This window comes from Perca flavescens, chromosome 8 (genome assembly GCF_004354835.1).
Source record: "Perca flavescens isolate YP-PL-M2 chromosome 8, PFLA_1.0, whole genome shotgun sequence".
Lineage (NCBI taxonomy): Eukaryota > Metazoa > Chordata > Actinopteri > Perciformes > Percidae > Perca > Perca flavescens.
Genome location: NC_041338.1, coordinates 9,876,108 through 9,901,304, shown reverse-complemented (window position 1 = coordinate 9,901,304; position 25,197 = coordinate 9,876,108). Strand labels below are relative to the sequence as shown.

The 25,197-nt window shown below is 37.8% G+C and overlaps 1 protein-coding gene across 1 annotated transcript in view; it reads left to right on the top strand.

The window, feature by feature from the left end:
• Positions 1 to 25,197, top strand: part of LOC114559983 (transcriptional enhancer factor TEF-1) — a 114,119-nt gene that overhangs the window by 36,537 nt on the left and 52,385 nt on the right. The window contains exons 3-8 of the mRNA XM_028585073.1: positions 9,740 to 9,804; positions 10,189 to 10,251; positions 16,381 to 16,512; positions 16,756 to 16,805; positions 19,222 to 19,283; positions 21,055 to 21,182. Coding sequence (XP_028440874.1) covers positions 9,740 to 9,804; positions 10,189 to 10,251; positions 16,381 to 16,512; positions 16,756 to 16,805; positions 19,222 to 19,283; positions 21,055 to 21,182 — 500 coding nt within the window. The remainder of the gene's footprint in view (positions 1 to 9,739; positions 9,805 to 10,188; positions 10,252 to 16,380; positions 16,513 to 16,755; positions 16,806 to 19,221; positions 19,284 to 21,054; positions 21,183 to 25,197) is intronic.

The following is a 25,197-nucleotide window of genomic DNA, read 5'->3' as shown; positions in this document are numbered from 1 at the left end:
CATTCTTACTACATCGTAACAAGGGTTACAAATACTTTTTTTACTTGTCTCTTTTTTACTAGCCTTTGCAACTCATTTATAAATGCTTTGTAAAGCATTGAAGCCTCTAAATTTATTTACAGGCTTGTGGTGATGAAAACAAATCTGTTTGGTACTGCCAATTTGTTTTGTTTTGTCATGGTTCATGTGTGCAGTAAACATTACACAATCGTGATATCAATTCTAAGCTAAAAAATCGTGATTCATATTTTTTCCCCAATTGTGCAGGCCTACTTCTGAGTTTGCAGGTATGTAGTCAATGCCACCTGCAACACAAGGTCTACAAGCAGAACATAGACCAATTCCTCTTCTTGTTCTCATTGAACAAGTTTAATGTATCAAATAATATATTGATTATGGATCGGATCGGTGAGTGGATTGGACCAGGTTGGTGCTGCCTGCCGGGCCTCATGACCGCGCCGCTGGTAGGTGGAGCTTGAGCTGGGGCTTGGAGAGGCGCAGACTGCAGCCCGTGGGGCGCCGTCTCCTTGAGCCGATCTTGGTGCCGCCATTGTGGCACCAAAGTCTTCAAACTGCTTGTCGCTAAAGAAAAATAGGGAGCAGATCTCTGGTCACGCAACTGTAATATACAGTAACTGTGAACGTAAGAGGCCTGTGCAGGGCACAAGGGCACGAAAGAAATCTTCACGACTGCGCATGTGCGAAGGGATAAACCCAATAGCAACAGCTCTTAGAAGGCAAAGCCTATACGAAATAGAACTGCAAACTGCTGTTGGCTGATCTTTGGTCTTATGTGATGTGAACCCTGCAGGTGATGTCACCCAGCAGCAAAACATTTCCAAGTTACTGTATAAAGAAGCTAGCAACTTCTTTGTGATAAATGAAAAATGAACTGTGTGGTTAGCAGGAGCAATGATGGTTTGAGCCATTGTGCCTAAAAAGATATTAAGAGTGACACCTAGAGAAACTCAAATGAATCCACAAAAGCTGTCTCATTGCTGAATGCTGTATAATTGACAGGGGGTCTTTGCGAGGTGCAACACTGTACCATCAAATTAGGCTTGTCACTTAAAAACACTTAAATTGTCCCGTGGATGTCGTAACAAGCACAAACTTCCACTCTGCGTTAGCCCCTGCGGTCTTTCAGGTCTTCTGAGGGTGCACAAAAATATACATTACTGTACTGCAGCCTTGTTAGCGAGCGAGGTCAGTGAGGCTTTGAACTTACTCTGAAAGGGTTTTCAAGATATTCTATAAAACAGCTGAAGCTCTTAATCACTCTACTAACTAAGCGTTGGGAGCTGTGGTAAACTACTGCAGTAATTCTTTTTTAAGAAAACCAGAAAAGAAGGAAACTGCAGAGTTTGATAGAACGCTTACTCATTCTCACAGGTGCTCTCTCAATGACAAATTAGTCAATATTTTGTTTCTGGTGTGGTGTTTACGTGTTTGTGACCTTGTGGAAAGTATTGCATTTCAGTCATTTTATCTGAATTTGGGAATGCCCTCCTCATCACCTCACTTGGACTTATTCACATCTACGGTAGAATCAGTCACTTTTTTTCTGTTTTCAAATCTTAACTGAATGGTCCAAAATAACCATGTTTTTTCTATTGTATCGTCTTCCTCAATATCTGCTTGCACAGAGTGGCTTCAGCCTGGAGATTAAGTCGGGGGTTGCTTCGGTTTGTCACAGTTAATGAACATCTGACTTTGGCCTTGAAGTCTTTCACAGGCCAAGTTGAGAGAGAAAGCAAGAGAGAGCGACAGAGAGAAGAAGAGGGAGGGAGCAGAAGGGAAGCCCATTCGCTACAGGAGGGGAGAAGGGCAGCAGCCAGAGCTGTGTGTGTGTGTGTGTGTGTGTGTGTGTGTGTGTGTGTGTGTGTGTGTGTGTGTGTGTGTGGTTTTTGAGAAAGAGGGAGGGCCAGGGTGTGTGCCGCAGGGTTAGTGAAGGATGATAATTTACCGTTAAGCCTCCTAGAAAGACCAGCTGGCCCCTCTGGAGTCAGATGTCAGCCTCAGCAGCCAGGAGTGTGAGTGTGTTGGCAGTGGTGTGCGTGTGTTTGTGTGAGTGCTGTCGTCAGCTGCAGCATTTTTGTCTGCTAGAAGGAAAACACCTGAATGGGTAGCTGTAGATGTTATCAGTCTAAGCTCCCTAACCCAGTGAGAATGGGATTGGTCAGAAGACACACACATGCACACACACCATCTGCTAGTTAGTTAGGGCTATTGTTGTGAGCCAGGGTAGTGTGTAGAGAGGTTTGGCTTTGTGCTGATCTTGACCATCAGTTGGCCAGCTGGCCTGATATTGGTTTTCCACTTGGTCGGAACAGAAAACTGACCAGTGTGTGACCACCGTGTGTGTGTGTGTGTGTATATATGTATGTATGTATGTATGTATGTATGTATGTATGTGTATATGTATGTATGTATGTATGTATGTATGTATGTATGTGTATATATATATGTATATGTATGTATATGTGTAAGGGTTAATGCCCGACGAGGTGTCCATTGTCAGGTATTAATGGACGACGGCAAGGCGTGAACCGTCCGACGCGCAGCGTGAACCGTTGCCTCCGCCGAAGGCCATTAATTCCTGACAATGGACACCTCGAAGGGCATTAACCTGCTTATACCATGGTCACTTGCCAAATAACATATTTTTAAAACATTAGTTTTACAATCGAAATCTAAAGTTTATCCAAACAATAACTCCGTTTCCCTGGTTACGCCTGACGGTTTGACTAATACCTGGAACAATCATTCCCATCCATCAGGTTCTTATGCAATGCAAACATTGTTCACTCCACCAGGAATTAGGAAGGACCTTAGATACGACTTGCCTCCCTTAGCAACCGGAGATATTTATATAGTCCGCTCAGCTGATAGAACCCTTCAGTTTAGCTACGAGCCAGGAAGCTAACGTTATGCTAGCAATATCCAAAGTCAATAACATTGTGTACAGTTGGCAATCAGTAAAAATAATTTGACAGTATGTTGAACAACAAGACAAGCTAGCTATCCAGCCATATCATTGTCCCCAAAACAATATAACGACTTTTACGAAGAATTTGATCCGCGATGTGTAACGTACATCGCAGCCTGAAGCAGCGAGCTGAACAGTGAACGGGATGTGAGATAACGTTATTCGCTGTGAAACAAAGTCAGTCCAGAGCGCCAGTATAACTTACTTCTTGCAGCGTGTGTGTTTTAGCGCCATCTTGTGGTGTTCAGAGGACGAGTTGGAAATAATAAATCCACATTTCCTTTTTGATTTAATGTAGCGCATTCATTTAGAACAGTAACTTACTTCATACTCTCTTTCCTATTAAATGTGTTCTACTAATAATATAATATAATAATAATGTTATAATAATAAGTCAACAGAGATACAAAAATTGTAATTAATGGAAATTCATATATTTACCTATAAACAATAATTCTACACATATTAAACATTGTTTAATGTAAGCCCAGATTATTAATTAATTGCACTGTTGTTATCTGTACCTCTGGAATATAGTTTCTTTGAACATCTTTTTAAATTGGAATATGTTTGGACATTGCTTTAATTCATTACTTAGTGTGTTCCACAATTTAGTGGCGCTGACAGATAGACAGAAACTTCTCTTTGTAGTGCGAAAACTGGGAGTCTTAAAATTTGACTTTCCCCTCAAGTCATAGCCCCCCTTTCTTTCAGAAAATATTTTCTGTATGTTGCCAGGCAATAAATTGTTTCTCGCTTTGAACATAATTACACCTTTCTGAAATTCAACTAGGTCAAGTAATTTTAATGCTTTAGACTGTAAAAATAGTGAATTGGTGTGTTACAAATATCCAGTGTTGTGAATTATTCTTATTGCTCTTTTTTGAAGTATAATTAACGATTTCAATGAATTGTGATATGTGTTACCCCAAACCTCTACACAGTAATTTAAATACGGTAACACCATTGAACAATACAAGATGTGAAGTGATTTGTTGTGTAAACTGTGCTTTGATTTAGCCAAAACTGCAATACTTCTAGACAGTTTTGCTTGGATATTTTTTAAATGAGGTTTCCAGCAAATCTTGTCATCTATAATCACTCCAAGAAATTTCATTTCACATACTCTTTCTATATTAACACCCTCTATTTGTAACTGTACATGATTGATTGATTTATGATTACCAAATATCATGAATTTGGTTTTACTCACATTTAATGATAGCTTATTCATATCAAACCACTGTTTTATTTTTCTGAATTTTAAAGTGATTATATCCAAGAGTTGCTGTAAATTCTGACCAGAACCAAAGATGTTTGTATCGTCTGCAAATAATACAAATTTCATTAATTCAGATACTTTACATGTATCATTTATATAGAGGATAAATAATTTTGGTCCCAATACTGACCCCTGGGGGACACCACACGCAATGTCCAAACATTCAGATGTATAATCTCCCAACTTCACAAATTGTTGCCTGTCTTTTAAATAACTGCTTAACCACTTCAACACTATCCCCCTAATCCCGAGCCGTTCCAATTTATTAATTAATGTCATAATTAATTGTGTCAAATGCTTTTTTCAAATCAATAAATACTCCCACTCCATATTTCTTTTTGTCTGTGGAATTTGTGATTTCTTCAATGAGATCAATTAAAGCTAGTGATGTTGACCTGTTTTTTCTAAATCCGTATCGACTATCAGTAAGTAATTTGAATTTGTCTAATCTGTCATTGAAGAGTTTTTCAAGAATTTGAAAATTGTGACAGTAGAGAGACCGGCCTGTAATTTGTGAAGTGGTGTTTATCTCCAGTTTTATACAAAGGTATGACTTTTGCGGTTTTCATTTTAGTTGGAAATTTACCAGTTTGGAATGACAAATTAAAAATATGAGTTAATGGTTGTGAGATCCCCTCAATTACATTTTTTACTATCTTGATATCTATTTCGTTACAATCAGTGGATGCTTTAGTTTTGCATTTTTTAACAATGTCTATTATTTCTTTTTCTTCTACAGCTTTAAGAAACATTGAGCATTGATTTCTTTCAATAAGATCATTGTATCTGTTATCAGTTATCTGCGGAACAGGAATTTTTTCAGCTAAATCTGGTCCAACAGTTGCAAAATATTTATTAAAATTATTGACCACGTCCTCCATATTATTAATGTTCTTTTCATTACAAGTGAAATGCTGGGGATAATTAGACTGACTCGTACCCTTTCTTGTAATACTATTTAGTATATTCCATATACCCTTCATATTATTTTTATTATCTAATAATTTACAATAGTATTCTTTCTTACAAATTCTCATAATCTTAATTAACTTATTTTTATATTTTTTATATTTATTTTCTGCTTCTATAGTTCTGTTTAATAAATTCCCTATAAAGTGAATTCTTTTTTTTACAGGCATTTTGTAATCCTTTTGAAATCCACAGTCTATCATTGTATTTTTGTTTTTTGCAATATTTTTTTATCGGACAATTCTTATCATATAATAATTTAAATATTCTTAGGAATCTTCATATGCATTGTCAATATCGTTTTCCTGATATATTATTTCCCAGTCTTATGAGAGCAGATCATCTTTCAGTGCAACCATTGACTCTTCTGTTCTGACCCGAATAGAGGTTGAATCTCCTTTTTAGATGTATAGTTGCGGTTGTAAACTGTAAAAACTGGTAAGTGGTCACTGATGTCATTTATTAATAGTCCACTCACTGTGAGGTTATCCATGTCATTTGAAAAAATATTATCAATTAATGTTGCACTGTGGGAAGTAATCCTACTGGGTCTGGTAATTTTGGGAAGAAAGCCCAGACTATACATTGTACTAATAAAATCCTCTGTCATGTTGTGCTTATTAGGATTTAGAAAATCAATGTTAAAATCACCACAGATGAACATAACTTTCTGATTTGTTTTTGTAATGTTAACCTCCATCCAGTCCTTGAATGAATCAATATTAGAACCTGGTGATCTATAGATGCAACTTACAATAACATTTTTCTTTTTTTCCCTACAAACTTCTATTGTAACACATTCAAGTAAATCATCCACCACTGTTGACATATTTTCCACCACCTTGTAATTTAATTTCTGGTCCACATACAAAGCCACACCACCCCCTTTCTTGTTTTCCCTGTTAATACAACACATTTCATATCCTTTAATTTCAAAATCTGAACCCTTTTCACTAGTTATCCAAGTTTCTGATATAGCAATTATATTGAAAGGCTGTTTAAATTGATTTAGATAATGTGTAATGTTATGAAAGTTAGCATATAGGCTTCTACTGTTAAAGTGGATTATAGATAATTGTTTTTCTGTCTTAACTGAGCAATTGAACTGTTCATTATTGTAATAAAAGCAATTGCTGTTGGTGTTGAGGAAAAAGTTGTTTACTGGATCAATATCATTTTCCAAGTCCTGTGAGTGATGTTCCGTGTATTGAAAGGTGTTCAGCTCTAGTTTGTCCAGATCAACAATCCTCTGTAGTAGTTGATTTTCTCCAGTAGGCCTACAGGTATTAGTTGTGAACAATGACATGATACAGTCAGCGATTCAGCATACCTGATTATAGATTAGATGTTTCACGTCTATTTTTTTTGTCTTGTCGTAGATGGGCAGTGTCCCCTCTTTCTCTTGCCGCCCTCAACTCCGGCATCAGTTCCTTCCTTGTTCTTCTGACAGTATCCGTAAAGTCCTCATTGATAAACATTTTTGATCCTTTCAGTAACTTAGTGCGTTGTAATATGGCAGATCTGTCCTTGTGCCTCAGAAATTTCACCACAATTGGCCTTGTTTTGTCTCCTCCAGGTTTCCCTGTACGGTGGGCCCTCTCCACTTCAATCTCTCGCTGCAGCTGTAACTTCTCCGCCAGCACTTTTTTCACTTTCTCCTCCGTCTCGGCCCAGGTCTCTCCTGGTGCCTCTTGTATTCCCTCGAAAACAAGGTTGTTACGCCTGGATTGTCCCTTCAAATACTCCATTTTGTCAGTGACTGCCAGTAAGCTGTCACAGACTTTAAAGATGTCTGACTGCATAGCGTTGCAGCGTTCAGTTTGCTTCGCGTTATCCGTTTTAATGTCATCCACATCTTTTTGCGTAAATTACAAGCTGGTTTTTATGTCCTGTAGATCCTTAATTATTGCATCCAGTCTGCTGTTTGTGGAGTCCATAATGATTTTAACAAAGCCTTTGAAGTTGTTATGTTGTTGTTCAAGCAGCGCCACAAACATTTCCTTTTGTTGCTGCATCAGTTCATTAACATGTGTGAGTGACACACATTCTTCATCCGATTTCACCTCTGCTTTTGCCTTTGGTGGCATTTTACCGTTTTGTGCTCTCAGTATTGAAGTAAAATCGTTTTTCAATGAGAAATCACTTCTTCCCTCCGTCTCCGTTTGAAGCTACTGTTAGACTAGTTAGGAAAACCTTCCAACTGAAAACATGTCTTGTATTTTAGATTCCTCAAAGTAGCCACCCTTTGCTTTTTTGATAGCGCTGCAAACCCTTGGTGTTCTCTCAATTAGCTTCATGAGGTAGTCACCTGAAATGGTTTTCACTTCACAGGTGTGCCTTGTCAGGGTTAATTAAATTAATTAACTGTTTAATTGTTCCCTTATTAATGGGGTTGGGACCATCTGTTGTGTTGTGCAGAAGTCAGGATGATACATAGCCGACAGCCCAATTGGACAACTGTTAGAATTCATATTATGGCAAGAACCAATCAGCTAAGTAAAGAGAAACGAGTGGCCATCATTACTTTAACAAATGAAGGTCAGTCAGTCCGGAAAATTGCGAAAACTTTGAAGTGCAGTCGCAAAAACCATCAAGCGCTACAACGAAACTGGCTCACATGAACGGATGGATTCTACATGCCTGGTTCCCACCGTGAAGCATGGAGGAGGAGGTGTGATGGTGTGGGGGTGCTTTGCTGGTGACACTGTCGGAGATTTATTCAAAATTGAAGGCATACTGCAACCAGCATGGCTACCACAGCATCCTGCAGCGACATGCAATCCCATCCAGTCAGCCCTTAATTGCATCGCGATTAACGCGTTAATGCAGCCCAGCCTAGATTGATTGATGGATGGATGGATGGATGGATAGATAGATAGATAGATAGATAGATAGATAGATAGATGGATAACACATAATTTCATGAAATAAAAAATAAATGTCGTCTTTGAATTTTGAGGACTCTGAAGTTGTAACCTGGTCAGACTTTGGAGGCCACTGTAGTGCAAACACTATCAACTAATGTGTTTATATATAATAGGGCTGCATGATTATGGCAGAGATGCAGTGCAGTGACAACTCTACAGCAGCTTGTTGCCCTCACTACTGTAACAATATTAGCTGCTGTGTTTCAACAATGTTAACATTGTTGAAACACAGCAGCTAATATTGTTACAGTGTACAATGTGCATGCAAGCTGAAATTCATCCTGGTGTCAAGATTAAACTAGTCCTCTAGCCGATAGGCTAATTTATAAATAATAATTTAATAATTTAATTAATTTATACAGTGTAAACACTGCAGGCTATCCTCTTTCTCCACCAGCGAAATATCTGGCTGAGTCGAGCAGTCTGATTACATTTTCAATTCAATTTTATTTATAGTATCAAATCATAACAAGAATTATCTCGAGTCACTTTACAGATAGAGTAGGTCTAGACTACACTATAATTTATAAAGTCCCAACAATTCTAGTAATTCCCCCAAGAGCAAGCACAGTGCGACAGTGCGACAGGATGTGTGTGGATGTCTGATTGGTTATACTCTAGCAGCCTGTTGTTTGATGTAAACGGTAAATGGCCATGTGTAATGCCACTGGCTGACTTAGTCCTTCCCGAGTCGTGATATTACTTTAGGAAGTGCTAGATAGGATATGCAGAGCAAATTGCAGAGCAGACTTCAACAATATCACAGTCGTTAATTTAATTGAAAGAAGCCAAAATCGTGATTGGGAAATAATATTCAATGGATTGTGCAGCCCTAACATATGAACACATCTCTGTCACAGGTTTTCTGGATGTAACGCTGTGGTTTTCTGCTCCTTTTCTCTCTCTGTCTCCCTCTCCCCCACTAATCTATACTAGCCAGGTCATGCTGAGCCTGCTATGCTCCCTATTGAATGGGTTGAATTATTCAGCATTGTAAGCGCATGTCTGTGCGCCTATGTGCATGGGTACAGCTGTCCTGCTGGTTCCTTTAATCAAGGGACGGCCGGTCAGCATGAATACCTGTATTGTGTGTGTGTGTGTGTGTGTCTCAACAGGGGTATCTGTGATTAAAGGCCTACTATGTGAAAATGCACGTCACAGAGTCGCTGGGTCAACAGCGCTAAATCAGGCACTAAGTTGTTAGGGTCATATGATTTCTGATTGTGAAAAGGAAAGATAGTTTAAATAGGGTTTAACGTGTGTGTGTGTGTGTGTGTGTGTGTGTGTGTGTGTGTGTGTGTGTGTGTGTGTGTGTGTGTGTGAATAGCCCTTTTCACACAGCCTGTTCAAGTTGGTAATGTTGCACAGATTTGTGGGACAGAGTTGATTTGTTGATTTGATGTTAGGCTGACAGCGGAGGTAGTAACAGAGCCGAATTGATGTCTGTGTAAAAGTGACAGCCAGCATGGTGAGACTACACCCACACACACTACATACCTACGCTACCTATAATCTAGAATCTATAAAAAAGGCTAATGTTTTACCAGTATGTTCTGTGTCTTTTCCCTCCAGGTCGAAATGAGCTGATAGCCAGATACATCAAGCTTCGAACAGGCAAGACGCGGACAAGGAAACAGGTAATAATGGGAGTGTGCACTAAATCCAATCATGCTGTACTATCTACTACCAGGTACTATCCACAACTTTTGCTAATGCAGAATCAATAACAAGTGTCAAGTTAAGTTGAGCCTTCCCGTACCATGCAGTGGAAATACGATATTAGTATCTCAGATCTTGGCCTGTGGTTCCAAGTGTCTTTTCGCTCTCTCAAAAGATGTGCAAAGATGGGTCTTTTCACTGTTGTCAGCGGTGTGTGTGTGTGTGTGTGTGTGTGTGTGTGTGTGTGTGTGTACCCTTTCTGTGTGGCAATAGTCCTTTCATAACCATGGCAACTCACTGTTTGGTCCTTTCTCCTCTCTTTTCTACCCTCCAACCCCTCTCTTTTCTGTTCCTCTCTCCAGGTATCCAGTCATATCCAGGTTTTAGCCAGAAGAAAATCCAGGGAGTTTCAATCAAAACTGAAGGTAAGGGGTGAAGTAATATTAACATATTTTATTTGAATGGAAACAAGCCAGACTGAATTGATTGATTGTTTACTGTAATAAAATAAATTGTAAATGGTTGATTAAAATTTATAGTAAGGGTTTTTGAATCAGTATAGATCTAAATACTAACATGTTATTGATGTTACAGTGTATACTGTTTACTTTAAAATTATATTGGAAAAGATATTCAAAGATATCATTGTATAACTGACAAATTCAAAACTAGATAAAAATAGGGATCACAACCTAAATTAAGGACATTTACATTTGCGCATGTTAATATTGGACTTTTATGTAAAAAGGAAACCCCTAATATGAGTGATATGCTTCAAGGCACCTAGTGTTGACTCCTCTAAAGACAATGGTTATCACAGCTTTTTATTATAGATATATCATTATGCCTGCAGCTAATTCATATTCCTATTATCAATCAACCTGTGGATTATTTTCATAATCAATTTCAATTTCTCACAGCCCAAGCTTAAATTTTAACATTGCTCATTTTGTCCAACCAACAGTCCAAAAGCCCAAGACATTTCCAATGATATAAAACAGAGAAAAGCAGGAAGTCTTTACATTTGAGAGGCAAAAACCAGAAAATGTATGGCACTTTTGGTTTAAAGAAATCTGCGATTAATAAATAGTCAAAAAAGAATACTGGTTATTAGTGGTTTTCTTGGTGTTTGGTGTTTTAAGCCCCCAACGTCGCACTCAGATTAGGCAATGATTAGGGTTAGGGTTAAGGTTAGGGTTAGGTGCCTTGAAGTCGACGGTCGCAGCGCTGCCTAGAAGTTGATGTTGGGGGCTTAAAACACCATTGAGCGGTTGTCTTAGCACTCACTATATATCATCAAAAATGCTGTATAGTCTCTTTAGTCATTTGAACGTGATGTAAGGTTGACCGTTTCAAAGAACATCAAGGATGTTTTTAAACCCATATGGTTATTGGAAGGAGGAGAGATTTTATCTCAGTGCAAATTAACTTGACTGAAGCTGCCAATTAGTGATTCTCCAGCTATTGCAGTGCCTCTACAGATGTTACTGGATCCATTTGACATCCTTGTTGCCACTTAAAAGCGTTACCGTGACGACGGTGGGCGGGGGATTAAATGAGGCCTACATTTGTTAACTGTGGATAGTAGGTGGCAGCATCCTGTTGACAGAATTTTATGATTTAAGAATAATACACCCTCCGACCACAAAGTGGGTTGCAAATGGCAGAGTGGCGCTGTCCGTATTTCCACTCGTTGACTCCACAGGAAGTAAAGCAACTGCAGAAGCAATTAACTTGGCAAAAACCATATTGAAATAATGGACAAAGCTTCCTGGCCTGAAAAGTGAAAGCAATGTGGTAGTGCCTTAAATCTGCATTCTATCTCATTTCCAGCAGGTGGCGACTCCACTGGTAGCAAAAAGAAGTCAAGTATGAGAAAATGACCCTAACTTCTCACTTGATACATTACCTCAATAAACATTTTCATAATGAGTTTATGGCCTCAATCACTACTTTCAAGTCTTCTTCAATGCAGCAATATTTTCATTTTGTAAATTATGGTCCCATTTAATTTTTTTAGTAGACAATAAAACGGGGATTTAAGACACAAAATAATTATTTAGTATGGAATAAATCAAATACCTGTCAGTCACTGGTTGAAGTTCACATTGCAAAAAAGTTAATTTTCCATCTTGGTCTGGGATACGCATTCAATAATGCTGCGTTCCAGACAAAATGTTCAGCCCGTAAGTTACGACTTCAAGTCTCGACTCACGACTTGGTAGCGATCCAGGCAAAGTCACCACAAACCCTTTTACCCGGCTACCTAACGTTGACGTAAGTAACTGTTGTAACTGGGAGTACAACAATCTGGTACGAGTTCACGAGTAGTAAGTTATGGGTTTGACTGCCGTTCCAGGGCACTTTCACGGGTAGTAGGTTGTGAAAACACGAGTTACTGGTTGCCTGGAATGCAGCATAAGTACTTATCTTATATATATAATGGCCTTTAACTTTTTATTAAACTAATGATAACGAGCGTGACTGTCCTAAATTCAAGTCATCGTCTTTAGGGTCTCAACTCCTGTTGAGTGTGTGTGTGTGTGTGTGTGTGTGTGTGTGTGTGTGTGTGTGTGTGTGTGTGTGTCAAAATGTGAACAGGATGGTCTGAAATGTGATTGGTGGAAATTGTGGGTAGCTCTGGTGATTGGTTAAATTTGAGGTAAAATTGCCGTAATTGGACAAATTTGCAAGGTTGAATTCACTGAGATTGGTTGAATTTGTGTGAATTGTTAGGGATTGCGACATTGTGAATACTTGGAGGGACTGTTTAGATTTTTATAGTGTTAGTGTATGGTAGGTTTTGCTTTTTTAAATTGGTTTTTGAATGCAACAGACACATCAACAGAACAAAGTGTGTGTCCTCCAGATCATGTTCCCACAATGGCTTTAGGTAATCATAAACTGAAGAGTCAGAGTATAGCAGTAAAGCATGAATCTTTGAGATTATTTCTGAGATTTGGCCAACAACATGACATTTTTTTTAACTCTGGCAGCTTTGAGCAGATCCCGTTCTCGTCATTTTAGGTTGAGCCCACCAATAGTAGAGTTATAGATTGGGAAAGGATAAGCGTTCTAGTTACTACTTAACCTTTGGTTTAGTAAGTTTAGAGAACCAAACTCTGATGTTTATTATTCCAAATATATTGAGACATTAGTTAAGCGACTTATAAAAATGCTGGGTTCAAAAAGAATGGAAGATTTTGAAAAAAGTAGTTTAACCGAGGGAGGAGGTTTATTTTTATAGTGTTGATTCTCCAAAAGAAGGAAGACTGCAAGGATGCCCACTTCTTAAAATTGGTTTAAAAAATTATTTTTAATCAAAGGGGAATAATTTGTCTCATATAAATTATTTAGTGACAAAAAAACGCAAATATTTTAGGCCAGTAGGCATTATGGTAACACTTTATTTGAAGGGGTGTGCATAAGACTGACATGACACCGTCACAAAGGGTGTAGTGAAGTGCTGATTGGAGGTAGACTTGAAAATAAGAAATAGTTTAGTTTATTTCAATCAGTCAATCAATCAATCACATAAATACACAACATCACTTAGATAACATAAATGGTAATAAAAAAAGTTTCAAAAAAAGTGTCTCCTTAGTTCATGCAGTGTCATCTTAACTCATTTATAATCAATACTGATCGAAAAGGTGTAGGTTGAAGCATTTGCTTATTACACCTACCCTTTTTACATTCTATTTTATAATTATTTTGTTCTTAGGTCCTTCAGGAAATTATCAATTTTATAAAATGTATTATCATTAATTTCTGTATTTTATATACATATCACACATATGTGCAGAAGTAAAAAAAAGAAATAAACAAAATGCATTCCCATTCATATACATTGCCATACATGCCTCGCTTTTATATTTGTTAATCATCCTACTTTTTAGTATTTAAAAAAAATCTTTGTAGCATGTAACACATTTTTACTTCCTCATCTAAAAGATTCCACGTTTACTCCTTTTGCTGATATACTTCTTTGTTTTACATTTGTTCTATTCTTTATCTTTGTGATCATGCACATTCCCCTCAGATCATATTAGTTAATTCTCTCTAATCTGAAACTGCTTCTGGATAGACTCTGAAACCATTCTATTTTTGACTTTATATATTATTGGCATTGTTTTGGCTTCCACCAAGTCTCTAAATTTAAGTGTATGTGAGTTTATAAATAATGTTTGTTGGTTCAAGGTATTCTGCTCTGTTAATGAGTCTTATTGCTCTCTTTTGTAATATAAAAATAGGATTAGTGATTGTTTTGTACGTATTCCCCATATTTCCACACAATATGTAATGTATGGCAATATTAAGGAACTGTACAATATACAGTACAGGCCAAAAGTTTGGACACACCTTCTCATTCAATGCGTTTCCTTTTTATTTTCATGACTATTTACATTGTAGATTCTCACTGAAGGCATCAAAACTATGAATGAACACATATGGAATTATGTACTTAACAAAAAAGTGTGAAGTAACTGAAAACATGTCTTATATTTTAGATTCTTCAAAGTAGCCACCCTTTGCTTTTTTATTAATAAGGGGAAAAATTCCACTAATTAACCCTGACAAAGCACACCTGTGAAGTGAAAACCATTTCAGGTGACTACCTCATGAAGCTCATTGAGAGAACACAAAGGGTTTGCAGAGTTACCAAAAAAAGCAAAGGGTGGCTACTTTGAGGAATCGAAAATATAAGACATGTTTTCAGTTATTTCACACTTTTTTGTTAAGTACATAATTCCATATGTGTTCGTTCATAGTTTTGATGCCTTCAGTGTGAATCTACAATGTAAATAGTCATGAAAATAAAGAAACAGATTGAATGAGAAGGTGTGTCCAAACTTTTGGCCTGTACTGTATGTAGTGAATTTGAATTGAGCACATCTTTCGTTTTATGTAATATCGCAATGGACATTGATACTTTAGTTTTCACTTGTTTGATATGTGGTTTCCAGCATAATTTGTGGTCTATAATCACTCCTAAGAATTTGCTTTCATAGACTCTTTCTATTTCCACATTTTCTATCATGATATTTACTTCATGATTGATTTTTTTTATTTCCAAATATCATGAACTTAGTTTTATTTAAATTCAAAGACAACTTATTAATATCAAAAAGTGTTGGACATTCTGGCTCCATATACATATCTCTATTTATTCTGACAAAGTTTGGGCCCTCAGGATTTCTTCAAATCAACAATACACACAGATGCTAACTTTGCATTAAAACTGTTCTAATTTACCAAAGGACACTTAATGACAAAAGTAATGAACATTCAAAAACACTCCATCATGTTCATGACAGGTGTCATGTCCAAGTTTTATGATGGGTCATGTCAGTCTTATGCACACCCTTTACTTAAAGGAACACGCCGACTTATTGGGAAATTAGCTTATTCACCGTAACCCCCAGAGTAAGACAAGTCGATACATACCCTTCTCATCTCCGTGCGTGCTGTAACGCTGTCTGACGGTTCCAGCATTAGCTTAGCAAAGCACAGATCCTGCAGTTAACTGGTTCCAACTAGCCTACTGCTCCGAATTGTGACAAAAGTGACAAAATAACACCAACCTGTTCCTATTTACATGTTGTGATTCGTAGAGTCACAGCGTGTACAAAAAACAACGTAACATGAGACACAGCCATCTTCTAACAGTAAACAAACCGGGAACTATATTCTCAGACAGGCTTGCTGTGAGCATATCACAGCCCAAGTACTATATTCTTCCGCCTGAGAATATAGTTCCCGGTTTGTTTACAGTTAGAAGACGGCTGTGTCTCATTTTACGTTGTTTTTGGTACACGCTGTGACTCTATAAATCACAACATGTAAATAGGAACATGTTGCCGTTATATATTATTCGGAGCAGTAGGATTGCTGGAACCATTCACCTGCATGTTCTGTGCTGGCCTGATGCCGCTGGAGCCGTCAGACAGCATTACAGCACGCACGGAGATGAGAAGGATATGTATTGACTTATCTAACTCTGGGGGTTACGGTGAATAAGCTAAATTCCCAATAAGTCGGCGTGTTCCTTTAAGTGTTACTGGCATTATTGACTGAAGTTAAGTAACACAGAAAATTGGTTGAAACTGGCTTTAGTTTGCTTCCCCATAAGAGCTGTGGCCATGCTTATAACTTTTACTATTTACTACTAACTATTAACCTTTAACATACACTTTACATATGAGAAATATACCTTAGGCATGCAGTATATATTTTATATATGCAATTTGTTTATAATTGGCAAAACATGCACTGAATGAAGCGGCAATAAAGCAAATGAGAAGTATGGCCATTTTCTTAATTGCACTTACTCTTGGGAGCTACTGGAGTTGCCCTCTGCTGGGCATTAGGAATAATTCAGGTTCAGATTTTAAATTTCATTACTTATGTTAATTTCAATTCTTCTTCCTAATTTTTTATTTCTATACTTATTATTAGTTGGTGCCTTTTGATGTTTGCTCTCACTTTGGGTTTGGATTGTCTCGGGCCAAAATGTAAAGTGTGTGATAATGTGTGTTTTTGTTGCCGTGCAGGACCAGAATGCCAAGGAAAAGGCAATGCAAAGCATCTCTTCCATGTCCTCAGCTCAGATTGTCTCAGCCACCGCCATACACAGCAAACTCCTCCCTGGAATAGTACGGGCCAGCTTCCCCAGCAACGCACAGGTAACACACACACTGGATTTTATTCTCTTCCAATAGATATAGGAAACACAAGGACACAAATAATAATAAAGCTAATTTCTGTGCAATCTGGCCACATATGCTCAGATTTGAAGTTCTGGTACACATATACACACACATATACACACACACACACACACACACACACACACACACACACACACACACACACACACACATTCATTCATGGTTTGCTCTCTCAGTCCAGTGTGTGTTTCTTTTCAGCTGTGGCAGGGGATGATTCCTGGAGGACAGTCTACCTCCAACACAGAAGAGTAAGTCACACTCACCTTGTGCACACATATCTAACTTAGTTTTTTAAACTTTGATATGGATTGTCTTGTTTGTAGTAGATATAGATACCACAATTATCCTACATCACCAGACGTGATCCTCCATCATTGATGGGATTTTTTGCTGATTCACATAATTGATGTCGAAATCTGTCTTTCCTCATCCTGCCAAATACTTTTTACGGATTTTGTCGACTATATTAATACCATATGCAGAGTTTAAACAGTAACGGTTGCCAATGGCAACAAGTTTGAGAAATTGGCAACTATTACATGGCTTTTTTTAATAGTTTTTGAACTATATTATTAATGATTTATTTTTTAAACATGTTTCAATACTCATTTTCTACAGTATTAATGCGTGGGTACCAGCTGCACTTTCTGCTCTCTCTTCTCTTCGACAGCGAGTTGACACCATGTATGTATAATAAGAAGTGAATACAACATGTGAGGCGGGGCCCCGTTCGTTGCTATGAGAGTTGCTCAGTGCCGTGATAGAGCCAAAACCCTTTTGCACTATGCAATAGAGACCTCCGCTGGCCCAGCTGCCTACTTCCGTTTAGCTCTCTGCAGCTATTCTGATAGTGAGTCAACGAGTTGTGACGCTCAAAAAATGTATCCACTGATTTACAGACATCTCTTTCGTACCGAGCCTTGCAAGGGTCACGGCGAGATTTTTAGCGTTCTCTTGCAATACAATGGGATTCCTCGCAATATGTTTGTGTTACCTCGCAATACTTTTCTTGTTCCATGCCCGACACATATGGGTCTACTCAGCTGCACAGCGCAACACCACAGTATGGTCATGGCAATCAGCTTGTTGAATTTTACCTTGAGCTGAGAATGCTGATATACTGCTCAGTGGGCACATTCCTATCTGTTCTACAATCAATACCTATTTCTTAAATGAATGAAAAGATAAAGTGCTTGTGTTGCATGTGGCGATGAACCAGCACTGAATTACCCTCTGCTTTACAGAGCTTTATAGAGGCTGCGCTCATGTTTTACTAACAAGTTGTAGCTTGTGTCCATTTTATTTCTATGGTTGTATCAAATTAGACAAAAAGTAATATGTTCTTTATCAGACTGTAAACAAACAGATATAACCTATTTAGACATACACCTAAATTAGAAACCGCATAATATGCCACAAAGTCACAAATCTTCATAAAGCAAGGGGAGCTGCAGATTCTCTGTAGCTTCAGTGTTTGTTCATCGCCACATCATGCGAACCTCTGACATCACACATTATCTTTTTTATACATTTAAGAAATAGGCTATTGATTATAGCCTATATGAGATATGAATGTGCCCATTGAGCAGTATATCAGCATAATTCCCAGTTCAAATTAAAATTCCATGAGCTGATTCATGGCACTGGGCAGCTGAGTGGAAATAGTCACACTCAGAAGGTATGGAAAAAAAAAAAAAAATGTATGGCCAGGTAATGCAAAACATATTGCGAGGGAACGCAAAACTTATTGCAAGGGAATGCAAAACTTATTGCGAGGGAATGCAACACATATTGCGAGGGAAGGCAAAAGTAGTCCCCTGAAAAAATCTCGCCGTGACCCTTCCGGGGGTTCTGTACTTTTGCCATATAAGTCTATGGGAAAAAGTATTTTTGGGCCAGTGGGCATCATGTAATGGGTGTTGTAATTCCACTGTTTGGCCAATTGCCTCAAAGCCCGGCGCACTTCCTGGGGGCTTTGTTGACACCTTCAGTCTATGATTGACACCTACAGTCTATGGTTGACACATACACCGCTGCAATTAATAGAAGTCGCAGAATCTCTTCAGACTCCTCTCCATCAGCACCGCAGAATTTATGCTGATTTGTCTCTTTTACAAATATTAGTTGTGCTTTATGTAGTTGATGTTGGACGATGATGGCATGTGGCTATGAGTCACTCATCAGGATTGTGAATTAAACTTGCCAGAGAGCTGATGGGATAACATTTCACTGGAATTGTACCTTGTAAGATTTCATGTGACAAATTAAATTGATTGATTACAGTGTAGTGCCCACACAGTCCCAGCTTTTATTCTTTTATTAAAGAATTTTCCCATTTTCATTGTTATGCTGACGTATAACTGCATAATATCTTAATTACTCAAAAGATAAGGTGATTAAGAATGGAAACCATAGATTCAACTAAAGCTGATGCCTGTTTGCCAGCCTTCAACATAAAAAACTATAAAAGTTTGTGTTGAGCCCTGCCTGCAGTTTTATTATCTTACATTAGTATCTGTTCATGTGGCTAGTGGGGATCATTGTGTTACAAATTCAAACCCTTTCTGTTTCATTGTCAGCTGCTCTTACATGACCATGTGTTTCTGATCATCAAGGGATCAATGGTAGTAAGTTTCTGTCTGTCTGTGTCTCTGTTTCTCTCAGTATTAAGCCGTTCTCTCAGCAAGCCTACTCTGTGCAGACAGCAGGGACCCCCACAATCTCAGGTGAGAGGGACTGTGGTACTATCTCCTTTCCGTAAAGCAAACAGGTGGTCCTCTCTCCTGCCATTTAGGCCACTGGCTCTCTACTGGGTGGTATTTGACTCTTTCTAGGCACTCGGGTCTCCAGTGCGCCCTGAGGGTTGTCTTGTGAAGAGGACAAAACAGAAAAGGTGTTACTCTGACTTTTCTTACATCACTAGTGAATTACTTTGCCTTACTTCTTACAGTATCTACTCTAAACCCATTAAAGTTTAACTTAAAATTAACTATTTTCGCTAAGAAATTAGCATTTATATCCTTGGTTTACTTGGTCAAAATTGTAATTAACAAAACAGATTTTATATGTGTGTGATAGCGTCCTAACGTGTGAATTTTGAGTGACAAAGTTGGTACTGTCATTTGGTGTCATATTATTGGTGGGTGGACCAACAATTGCTTATAATTTCACTTTACCTACATTGGACACACAGTCAGGCAGTTAACCAGCACTGGGATAGACGTTAAACATTGCTTAGTCCCATCCGTGATATAGAACTCTACATATAGAATATAGAACTGTACGTATTACTTTGTGACCCCTTACCCATTACCCAGTGATACAAATCACGACACAAGTATGTGCATGAAGTTTTGAGTCAGCACCCAAGATAATTCACTGTATCATTGTTACTAGGGATGCACCAAAAATGTTTAAAATAACAATTTGGTTGATAGCTGATACCAATGTGCTGCTGTTGTTTTTCCCTTTTGTGACCGGGAAACAAATAAATCTTTATTATAAAAAATAACTGAACTGTTTTAAAGTCATTCTTCCCTACATTACACCACTTTTGTGCACAAATTCAATCATACAAATTTACAACTTTAATATATCATTCTTTCACATGAAAAATAACTGCTTCAAAAGCCCCTTTAGCATGCAATGCACTTAATGTTATCTACTCTGACAATAATCTTTCAGTACATAGGCTACATAGCCAAAGAAAAAATGTGGTAAACATAAATTAAATGTAAAAGCCATTACAAAAGCAATATATTATCCTTGGAGTGCAACACTGCTTTTAAAATCTTTGTCAATCCATTGTCCGCTAAATCACGACTACTGGGTTGTGTGTATTCTTCAAAACGGTCATGTAATGCCTGGAACTCCATCACCTTGTTAGTAATCCCTTTAGCTTTGGCACTGTCCGTGGGGTATTTTCTCCCTTTCTTAAATGCTGTGGTTATCAAGGACTGAGTCTTGCTGGTGCCGGTTTATATCGCTGATCTTTCTCTGACATGGTGTAATATTCCCACATGGCCGACATTTTCTTTCACCAAACCACACATGCGCAGGGCACCCATGCGCAGGGACTCTTTTACATCATACGTCATGCCAGCATCGTATCCAATCATTGGCTTCTTCTTTGAGTCAGCAGCTGCAGTAGCAGCATATGCTAGTAGGCTGTCGTCCGAGTCAGACTGAAAATACAACACATAAACATTGGCCACTGCCATAGGTAAATGCCAGGCCTTATTTGCCAATAGGCCAATGGCAGTCAATGAGACAAATATTGGTTGATACAATGTTCTACCATTACATCTGTGCATCCCTAATTGTTCCCCTTACATCTAGTTTTGTTAACTGCCTTTTTGTGCTGCACCCTGACCTCAGTCAGGCTTTGTCCATTAGACTTCAGTAATTACATACATTTTACACATTTGTAGCAAAGAATAATGCTAGCATTACTGCTAACACTGTTAAATAGCATGATTTTATGTGTGTGTTTTCTAGGCTATGAGCCTCCCAATGCAGCCCAAACACACAGAGAGCCAGCGTGGCAGGGTCGCTCCATTGGCACCACCAAACTACGACTGGTAGAGTTTGCATCTTTCCTAGAGACACAGAGGGACCAGGAGGCAGTAAGTAACACACACACACACACACACACACACACACACACACACACACACACACACACACACACACACACACACAGAGAGAGAGAGCACAAGTCTACAATAAGCACTCCCTATTGTGTCATAAACAGAGATGACAGATAACCCCACAGAGAACAGCATTAAAGCCCTTTGTGTGTATCCTAGTATGAATAACCTTTGTAACCTCTCTCTCTGCTCAGTCTATCTGTCATCCTGCCACAATGTGGACTCACTGTCATTTTTCCTTGGGCTCACAGACAGCTGGCATTCCTCTTGTTGCAACTGTTTGGACAGTTAAAAACCTCGAACTGTTCAATGTTGATTTTAAAATACACTCTGTTGTCATAAGAGCCACTGGTAACACTTTACAATAAGGGTACATCAATTAGCATTACTTAATGCAGTAATAAACATTAATTAACCGTTAATTAAGGTGTCTAATAAACATTTATTAACAATGCTCATGTTTGTTCATGTTAACTAAGGTATTAATTGATGCATTATTTACCATTAGTTAATGCCTTGCCTAACTGTTTATCACAGTTAACTAAGGTGTCTATTTTACCATTACTTAATGCAGTAATATGACTTGACTAACTGTTTAAAACAGTTAATTAAGGTGTCTATTATATAATTAGTAAATGCAATATTAAGCCTTGACTGTTAATAACCGTTAACTTAGGTGACTATATTACTATTAGTTAATATAGAAAAAAGCCTGGACAAACTGTTAGTAACAGTTAACTAAGGTGTCTATTTTTATATAGATTATATTTGTTAATGCCTTGACTAACTGTTAATAACAGTTAATGTGTCTATTTTACCATTAGTTAATGCAGTAACGAGCCTTGACTGTTTATAACAGTTAACTAAGGTTTCTATTTTACCATTAGTTAATGTAGTAACAAGCCTTACTAACTTTTAATAACAGTTAACTAAGGTGTATTTTAGGTAATGTACTAAAAAGCCTAAACTGGAAATAACAGCTAACTAAAGTGTCTAAGTAAACCCTTAGTTGATTAACTTAATTAAGGTATTTCCTAATATTACTAGGTGGTTGATAAAGATGTTTGATAGCATGTATGTCTTACGGTTCACAGCATCTCATTATGAGAAAACTGTTTTTATTGTTTACTTATGGGTTATGGTTGTCCACATACTTTTGTCCACTATATTTGTCCATCCTCCAACATATGACTTACTTTTGGTAGAGGGTGAGATCAGTGAAAAGACATAGTCTCCATGCAGAGGTTTGCTTGTTCCTTTGTCTTCATGTAGACATTAACTTAAAGCCCAACTTATATAGATTATTGTGCATGCTATATAATCATTACTTAACCATAACTGGTCACTTGATTAATTTATAATAATGCTGAATAAGCATCACTAAATCATAACTAAAGTTATTAATGCTCTTTGGTATCCTTATTGTAAAGTTGAGAACATATGCACCTCAACTAACACTTAATTAATGTATAACAATACTGAGTAAGCATTACTAAACAATGATTCATAGTTTATTAATACTCTTTGTCTTAAACATTCACACAGCTTTTAAACATTAGTGAAACATTGTCAACGTGAAATCAAATCTTCATGACAACCTTCTGTTATGCACAAATATTCAAATTGTAAAAAAGGTTTTCATTTGATTCTGAGTTTGACTCAGTCAGTTTTCTTCTTTCTCTCCACTGAAGACTCAGCTATAACAGTGTATGGAGATTACACTGGACATTTTCCCCCTCTGTCATTCTCACTGCCATGTCTTCTAGATAGTTGCCCTCTCTTGAAAAATAACATACGAAGTGGGATGTATCAATTTATTTTAAATGCATGCAAAAGGTACGGATGCAAGGATTGATCGTTCACTAGCTCAACGTCCGATCTTTACACATATTGTACACTCAAATGATAACAAAACCTGATAGGGCAACCTTAATGGTACACACTCTACCAAGTGACAATCATGATTATCCATGATCTAGATTGTGTCCAGAATATTAATACATTGATGCATCTAACAGCCAGCAATCACAGCATTCAAATGTTTGTTTGTATAGATCACAGTATACTATTGACCATAAATAATCATTATCAAAGTGTAGCCTCCCCGGCTGAAAGATGGTCTTCATGGTTGGATGGTTTATTCAAGCTCTTTGCAGAAATCAACCTAAATTAAAGGCCTAATAAAATATTAAATAAAATATAAAATGATTCTCCTTTGAACCTTCTGTCACATCCAGTATACTGTAGTAATTGCATTTCTGTCTCTCAAGTTATACCGTTTCATGTAGCTAAACAGGCTCATTAGCCTGGTAATATTAACTGCTGGCTAATATGTTGACATGCTAGCTTTAGTTGCACAACACTCCTCTCCAAGTCCGTAAAACTCTTAAAAGGCATATCATAAAGTGACTGAAAATACAAACAATATTAGAGGAAACACTGACAAACATTGTGCCCTTATCAGCCAGATGATAAACAAGTTAAGCATACAACACGTTAATTTCTTTGTCAGAGTATGAGCAGCACATGTTGTGCTTATAATACGTCCGGTTTCGATCTTTTCAAAGTAAAAGCGTTAGAAAACGGCTATGAATTATCAGGGTCATTTTAGCTAGATTAGCTCAGTGGCAGCTGCTGGTCATTCAAAGAGGGGAAGCTCATTTTTGGCCTACATGATAAAAATTGTCCATTTATTTATATTAATATTATAATAATATATATAAGAATAATGTGATAATTAAATTATATAATAATAATAATATAATACAATAATATAATTATGATAATAATAATTTATAATATCCGTGAGAAGGTTTCATCAAGAGGCATGGCCAGCAGTACATTTTCTTTGTCACAGCACTTCCAGTCAGCCAGCTAACTTTGTCATACCAGGAGAGCTGAACAGACCTGTTACTTTGCACTGTCTTTTGCACTAAATCGATCTTAAGTGTTGATCTAACCCTGCTGTTTAATTCTAAGTGCCTCCTCGTAAGGAAAACTTTCAAATGGCTTTGCCAAAATCAGGTCGACAATATTAGCATTGTCTGCCATCGTGTGCAGTTTGCTAGCTGGCTAGTTCACCCCTACAACACTAGCCTAGCTTACTGTATGTATGAATGAATGAACAAACGATGTAACAAAACGATATTAAACTCAAAGGAGGAAATGTGGGAATTAGGTTAAACTGAAACAAGGAATGTGGTGTATAATTGTATGAAATGTATGATGAAAATTGGCTAGCAATTTCGACAAGCAAATACCAAGAAATAGGTTGCAGCAGTTCGTCTTTCAACTACACTTGCAAAATCCACGATGGGACTGAGCTGAGCTCTGCTTGAAGTTGAACAGCTTCGGCGACTTTTTATAGTACAAAATTGCTGTCAATCAAAAGGAGATACGGTCCTTCGACAGACCCTCCAATCATCATGCAGAAGCCCAGCGTCCAGGCCAGCCCACTGCTCTATTGACCCCCAGAGACGCTGAGCGTCCGTGGGCGGGACATAATTGCAACATTTATTCAATGACTGTCTAGTTTCAAAGCACTGAAAAAAACAGTTCAAAGCAGCCCCATTGATTTCAACGGACGCTAGGCTTCAACAGGGAAATGCACTGAGACGCCAAGGGAATGTATGAGAAGAAAATCGAGTCAGCCAATTCTGAACCAACTCGTCGTCAAGATGAACGTATTCTAACGCATTTTAGTCAATAAAATGTTAGCACAATAGTACATATTTGACCATTACATTTTAGAGATTTTAGGGGAAGCTGAGCTTCCCTTGCAGTCTTAAAGAAATCGCCACTGGATTACCTCTAACATAGGCTCATATTAGCAAGCATGGCTAAATCTAAATTAATCAACATATAGATAGATAGATAGATAGATCCCACAAGCAGGCAAAGTTTGTAGCTCGTACTCTGCCAGACAAGCAAAATGTTTTATGTTTATCTTGTTTAGCACCTGTCTGATAAGGGCACAAGGTTGGTCATTGTT